Source organism: Tachysurus vachellii, chromosome 10 (genome assembly GCF_030014155.1).
Source record: "Tachysurus vachellii isolate PV-2020 chromosome 10, HZAU_Pvac_v1, whole genome shotgun sequence".
In the NCBI taxonomy this organism is placed as follows: Eukaryota; Metazoa; Chordata; class Actinopteri; order Siluriformes; family Bagridae; genus Tachysurus; species Tachysurus vachellii.
Window position 1 is genome coordinate 4,887,419 of NC_083469.1, and position 7,500 is coordinate 4,894,918.

Here is a 7,500-nt window from a genome sequence, read left to right on the forward strand (position 1 = left end):
CTTTAATCACTTATGTATAAAACACTAGACTATGTGGCACTGAAGGAAAAAAAAGCTAATAAATAAATAAATCGATCAAATAATGTAACCAGTCTCGGTTCTTTATTGAAGCTGGAATCACAAAAAAAATAATCAACCCAATTCAGACAGATGTGCAAAATGTCCTTTTGCTTATTTGCTTATAATTTGTAATTTAAATAGTTCTCATATTGTATGAAGTAAAATGGGAAGTAAAATATTTACTAGCACAGCGCTGTGGAATTGCACAACATTCTTTTTATTCGTATCGTGCTTTTAACATCGGACGTTGTCGCAAAGCAGCTTTACTTAAATATAGAAATTCAGGATTTAAATGACGTAGTTTTTAAATTTGGATTTATGCCTAATGAGCAGGTCAGCGGTGGCGTTGCCATGGAAACGCTCCCTGAGCACTTCTGCGTATAAAACGCGTTATCGTTTCTATAGTAACAGCTCGTCGCAGGGACTCGTATGTAACAGATGCGCTGTATTTTTTTTAACGTTTCCCTGAACAAGAATCTGTACAGAATAGAGAATTTTACACGCTTTCTGATACTATGACAAGCTGAAGGCGAGAAAGAAAGACTGGTGACGGAATGTCTTTATTATATAAAAAGATTTTAACCAGGAACAGATTCCTCTGTCTACAGTATTAAGTCTAACGCAAAGTTATTTAAATGCATTTTATACAGCTAAGGGTTAAGGGCCTTGCTCAGAGGTACAGAAGTGGCAGCTTTGTGGCCCTGGGATTCGAACTCATAACCTTCTGATCAGTAGCCTAACACTTTAACCACTAACCACATCACAGTAATAAATGAACCAGGGTTGTCGTTATAAATAGCATTGGAGGACTGCTGTGGTATCAGGGGAATAAAACTTAACTTATTATTAAGAACCTCAGGTTGGTAAAAGGAACTTCAGAATGTTAGTCTTAATTATTGTTGTATAATAACAAGCTCTGGGTGTTTTATTGTGTTTTAACTTTAATCCACTGCGTGAAATTTGAAAATCTATCTTTTTAAAATTGAACAAAAATAAATGGTCCCAATATGAAATGTTTGTAATTCTTTATCTTATTTTAAGCATTTATGAATTTTTGAAAAGAAAAAGGACAAAACCCTTTTTGTGTGTGTGTCTGTGTGTGTGTGTGTGTGTGTGTGTGTGTGTTTGTGTGTGTGTGTTTGTGTGTGTGTGTGTGTGTGTGTGTGAGAGAGAGAGAGAGAGAGAGAGAGAGAGACAGAGAGAGAGCATGTGAGTGTGCGTGTGTGAGAGTGTGTATGTGTGTGTGAGAGTGTGTGAGATGGGGAAAAAGAGAGAGAGATTGGGAGAGAGAGAGAGAGAGAGAGAGCGAGCGAGAGAGACTGTGTGTGTGTATATGTGTGTGTGAGTGTGTGTGTAAGAATGTGTGTGAGAGTGTGTGTATGTGTGTAAGTGTGCGTATAGGTGTGTGTGAGAGTGTGTGTACATGTGTGTATGTGTGTGAGAGTGTGTGTGTGTGTGTGTGTGTGAGAGAGTGTGTGTGTACGTGTGTGAGTGTGTGTGTGTGTGTGTTTGTGTGAGAGAGTGTGTGTGAGAGTGTGTGTGTACGTGTGTGTACATGTGTGTATGTGTGTACGTGTGTGTGTGAGAGTGTGTGTGTGTAGGTGTGTGTGAGAGTGTGTGTGTACGTGTGTGTACGTGTGTGTATGTGTGTGTATGTGTGTATGTGTGTACGTGTGTGTACGTGTGTGTACGTGTGTGTATGTGTGTGTATGTGTGTATGTGTCTGTACATGTGTGTGAGAGTGTGAGTGTGTATGTGTGTGAGAGTGTGTGTGTGTAGGTGTGTGTGAGAGTGTGTGTGTACGTGTGTGTACGTGTGTGTATGTGTGTATGTGTGTGTACATGTGTGTACGTGTGTGTATGTGTGTGTATGTGTCTGTACGTGTGTGTGAGAGTGTGAGTGTGTATGTGTGTGTGTGTAGGTGTGTGTGAGAGTGTGTGTGAGAGTGTGTGTGTACGTGTGCACGTGTGTGTACGTGTGTGTACGTGTGTGTAGGTGTGTGTGAGAGTGTGTGTGTATGTGTGTGTACGTGTGTGTATGTGTGTATGTGTGTGTACATGTGTGTACGTGTGTGTATGTGTGTGTATGTGTCTGTACGTGAGTGTGAGTGTGTATGTGTGTGTGTGTAGGTGTGTTTGAGAGTGTGTGTGAGAGTGTGTGTGTACATGTGTGCACGTGTGTGTACGTGTGTGTACGTGTGTGTATGTGTGTATGTGTGTGTACGTGTGTGTACGTGTGTGTATGTGTGTGTATGTGTCTGTACGTGTGTGTGAGAGTGTGTGTGTGTGTACATGTGTGTGTTTTGTGGTGTTTCTCATTCGTTTTAGACTGTAGGAGGTTTTGAGTGAGGAGTTTTAACCCTTTAAGGTTAACGTGATTAAAGTGTGTTATTAATGTAAATGTGGATCACCTGCAGTACAGAACTCCACAATGTCGCTCCATTCAGACACAGCGTAGTCTCCATCACTCTGCTTGGACGCCGTTTGCACGGCAACAGTGTACTCGGTTCTCGGGCTCAGGAACCAATGGCCTCGCACGGTCATCGGCAACGGCACAGCCTTGGCGACCAGCTTAGTGGGAACGTCCTGGATGCAGGGAGGAGAAATTTCAACCAAAGCACTACAGAGGACTCGAATAGTGCTATTTTATAGAACCAAGAAAAACATCATGGCGCTGATCATTCAAAAAGGTTCAACGGTGACGATGAAGGAAACGCTGTTGTTATACGGTGTTTATAAAAATCATCTGTTGTTTTTAATGCCATTAGATGCCAAATGTGACAGTATTGTCAGGTGTGTGTGTGTGTGTGTGTGTGTGTGAGTGTGTTCTCTTAACATGCTGGCCTCACCTTGTGTTTGAACTTATTAGAGTTCTTGTTCTCCTTCTTGTTCAGGTCGATGAAGTAGTGTGTGATCCTCTCTTTGGTGCGAGGGTCCATGTCCCAGCAGATCTTAAAGGAGTCGCAGGTGATGTTGCTGATCCGAATGTTCACGGGAAGTGGGAGCTCCATCTCCACCATGCCGCTCTCCTCCGCCTTACCTACACACACACACACACACACACACACATACATACATACATTTACATTATCCATTCCCTTATCCAGAGACATGTACAAAAGTGTTTTGAATTCTCCATCAGTGAATACATCAACACTGCTTCACCAGGTCACAGACTTTATATATATATATATATATATATATATATATATACATATATATAACAAAATTAAGTGCTAGTTTAAGTGTTTCTTGAAGAGGTAGATCTTTAAGGGAAGGTCAATCCACCACATCGATGCCAGAACAGAACTAAACACTACACAATTGCACATAGAAATTACAATCTCAACACAACACAATTACACACACACTCACTTTTAGTCAATAACCTGAAGACCTTCAACCGTGAGATCTTGTTAGATCTCTCTCTCTCTCTCTCTCTCTCTCTCTCTCTCTCTCCTCCAAAAGGACACTGTGTCCCTTAACATCTTTAAATGATCATTGTACTAATCACAAATCCACAGTTATTAATCACAATGTAAACAGAAATGCCAGTATGAGGAATCCTGACTAGCAGGAAATATTTAGCAGAGGAAACGTTACTCACGTAACGTAAAAAAAAAAAGCCTGTCCACTCTCTTCCACACCGAGTACAGACTGTCGCCTGAAAACACGAATGTGTCCAAAAGATAGTGTGTAGGAAGCTTATCAGTGGGAGTGTACGCCTTCACACACTCCTAAACCTTCCCGTAGTCTTTCAGGAGGGACAAAACAAAAAAGTGACAATGTAAACACACTTTAGATTATTTAGTGTTGTATTTATTTACAACTTTTAGACCAGAACCTTTAGACAGAGACTCAGTGAAGGTTCATTACTCCACTGATCAAACAATTCGCAATAATATAAGCAATAAAACTTTGGGGTTGAGTGAACAGTTATCACCCCGTTACCACCACGAAGGTGAGTATTTCTCAATAACAGCACATCCTGAAGTGTTGTGGGTTCCTCTCACGTCAAAGCAATTTGCCTTGATGACAATACAGTGCTGCGGAAATGACGTATTCTAACCAGGAAGTGATCATCACTCTGGATTCCACGACAAACAGCCAGTAGGATTTCGGATAATTGTAGAAAATAAAGTCTATAAAAGTATACTGTACAGGTTTTGTTTATCAAGATAATCTTCACAAATGAGTTTTAAAGCTTAAACCCAATCAGCAGAAGTAAAAATGCTGAAGACTGTAAACAAGCTGCACATGACACAGTCACATGACTTCAACATTTACAGCAGCCCTTATCCAGAGCGACTTACATTTTATCTCATTTTTATACAACTGAGCAATTGAGGGTTAAGGGCCTTGCCCAGGGCCCCAGCAATCGAACTCACAACCTTCCGATTGGTAGCCCAACATGGGGATGTGGTAGCTCAGTGTTTAAGGTGTTGGGCTACTGATCGGAAGGTCATGTGTTCGAACCCCAGGTCCACCAAGCCGCCACTGCTAGGCCCCTGAGCAAGGCCCTTAACCCTCAGTTGTAAGTCACTCTGGATAAGGGTGTCTGCTAAATGTTGTAAATGTAAATGACGTCTAACGTGACCCAACGTCAGCTGTAGTCACGTTTTACCACTTGTTCACGTCACAGCCGCCTTTTACAAGCTACAAAATGTCGAGTGAGGTTTTACTGATGAAGTCCCATTCGATTAACACTGAGTTCAGAACGATGGAACAGGAAGTGCTGTGCTGCTGGCTCATTTCTGGGTTTTAGGACTCTTTCCTGCAGCACCGCGTAAATTCCTGTTATAATTTCCTGTATGTTATAGCAGCTATAAATGCTCATTCCCTTCACAGCTTGTCTTTCTGTTTTCTCTTTAATTAATAAGATATAAAAGAAAAAAAATATAATGTTACAAAGAAACTGTCCTATCTAAATGTTGATATTTATTTAACATTTCTGTAAGGAGAGACACTTCTTTGGGACAAAGGCTTTTTTTTGGTATTGTATATGGCACATTCATTCATTCATTCATTTTCTACCGCTTATCCGAACTACCTCGGGTCACGGGGAGCCTGTGCCTATCGGGCATCAAGGCAGGATACACCCTGGATGGAGTGCCAACCCATCGCAGGGCACACACACTCTCATTCACTCACACACTCAAACACTACGGACAATTTTCCAGAGATGCCAATCAACCTACCATGCATGTCTTTGGACCGGGGGAGGAAACCGGAGTACCCGGAGGAAACCCCCGAGGCACGGGGAGAACATGCAAACTCCACACACACAAGGCGGAGGCGGGAATCGAACCCCCAACCCTGGAGGTGTGAGGCGAACGTGCTAACCACTAAGCCACCGTGCCCCCGGTGGCTTAGTGGCACATTATATGGTTCAATTTTTCTAGATGGATATGGATATAATGGATAACAGGAAATAACAGAAATTCTACACTAAGTATAAGAGCTTGTGTGTTATTCTTTACTTCTAACCAATCAGTATTGAGAATTCAGTACTGCTGTGGATCGGATCAGGATTCACTGTAACACCAAGATGTGGTAAGTCTCAATCTCAAAGACGCCACAGGCGCCCAGAGTCGTCAGCAACACATTTGGAAGATTTTATAATGATGGGAAGGGGGGAAAAATGCTGTCGCAGGTTTATGGCTCAAGAAATGAAACTGTAGCTTATGTACGAGTTAAAAATAAAAACACAGAGCACGGCGGTGATATACACGGCTAAACCCTCAAACAAAAGAAACATCTTTCTCACAAGCACACCACTTGCTGCACTCTCCTCCTCCTCCTCCTCCTCTCCCTCTCACACACACACATGCGTGCACACACACATACAGTAGTTTCCATGGCAACTTGCCAAGCTGATTAAATACATAGTTCTCATGGGGAACGGTGACACAGTGTCTCGAGACATCACTGAAAATTCTGGAAAATGTCTGATGAAGTGTTAATTCTTAATGCCAGATTTTCTGTCAGTGTTTAATGAAAGACTGCTTTATTACAAGATTACAGGTATCTTGAGTAAAAGAGGGTGACAAGGAGTCTGTAACGTGTACATGGATGTAGATGGTGAAGATGGAGGTGTAGAAGTAGATGTGGATGTGTAAATGTGTAGAGATGAAGATGGGTTGATGTGTAAATGGTGAAGATGGAAGATTTTTTGTATTAAGTTTCTTATGTTCTGTAAAGCTGTTTTGTGACAATGTCCAAATTATACATATGAATTGAATTGAATAGATATGGATGTGTAGAGATGTAGATATTTATGTGTAGAGATGTAGATATTTATGTGTAGAGATGTAGATATTTGTGTAGAGATGTAGATATTTATGTGTAGAGATGTAGATATTTATGTGTAGGGATGTAGATATGGATGTGTAGAGATGTAGATATTTGTGTAGAGATGTAGATATGGATGTGTAGAGATGTAGATATGGATGTGTAGAGATGTAGATATGGATGTGTAGAGATGTAGATATTTGTGTAGAGATGTAGATATTGATGTGTAGAGATGTAGATATTGATGTGTAGAGATGTAGATATGGATGTGTAGAGATGTAGATATGGATGTGTAGAGATGTAGATATTTATGTCTAGAGATGTAGATATTTATGTGTAGAGATGTAGATATGGATGTGTAAAGATGTAGATATTTGTGTAGAGATGTAGATATTTATGTGTAGAGATGTAGATATTGATGTGTAGAGATGTAGATATTTATGTGTAGAGATGTAGATATTGATGTGTAGAGATGTAGATATTTATGTGTAGAGATGTAGATATTTATGTGTAGAGATGTAGATATGGATGTGTAGAGATGTAGATATTTATGTGTAGAGATGTAGATATGGATGTGTAGAGATGTAGATATTTGTGTAAAGATGTAGATATTTATGTGTAGAGATGTAGATATTTATGTGTAGAGATGTAGATATTTGTGTAAAGATGTAGATATTTATGTGTAGAGATGTAGATATTTATGTGTAGAGATGTAGATATTTGTGTAAAGATGTAGATATTTATGTCTAGAGATGTAGATATTTATGTGTAGAGATGTAGATATTTATGTGTAGAGATGTAGATATTTGTGTAGAGATGTAGATATTTATGTCTAGAGATGTAGATATTTATGTGTAGAGATGTAGATATGGATGTGTAGAGATGTAGATATTTGTGTAGAGATGTAGATATTTGTGTAGAGATGTAGATATTTATGTGTAGAGATGTAGATATTTATGTGTAGAGATGTAGATATTTATGTGTAGAGATGTAGATATTTGTGTAGAGATGTAGATATGGATGTGTAGAGATGTAGATATTTATGTGTAGAGATGTAGATATGGATGTGTAGAGATGTAGATATTGATGTGTAGAGATGTAGATATGGATGTGTAGAGATGTAGATATTTGTGTAGAGATGTAGATATGG

At 39.8% G+C, this 7,500-nt stretch overlaps 1 protein-coding gene across 2 annotated transcripts in view; it reads right to left on the reverse strand.

Moving 5' to 3' along the window:
- The window catches only part of phyhipla (phytanoyl-CoA 2-hydroxylase interacting protein-like a), a 29,920-nt gene that overhangs the window by 6,876 nt on the left and 15,544 nt on the right, over positions 1-7,500 (reverse strand). The window contains exons 1-3 of one of the 2 annotated variants that reach the window (XM_060878984.1): positions 3,435-3,579; positions 2,909-3,099; positions 2,471-2,645 (exon numbers count right to left, since the gene is read on the reverse strand). In XM_060878984.1, coding sequence (XP_060734967.1) covers positions 2,471-2,645; positions 2,909-3,079 — 346 coding nt within the window. In that variant the 5' untranslated portion in view covers positions 3,080-3,099; positions 3,435-3,579. Of the gene's footprint in view, positions 1-2,470; positions 2,646-2,908; positions 3,100-3,434; positions 3,580-7,500 lie in introns of those variants that run through there. The other variant, XM_060878983.1, reaches the window with a different exon arrangement.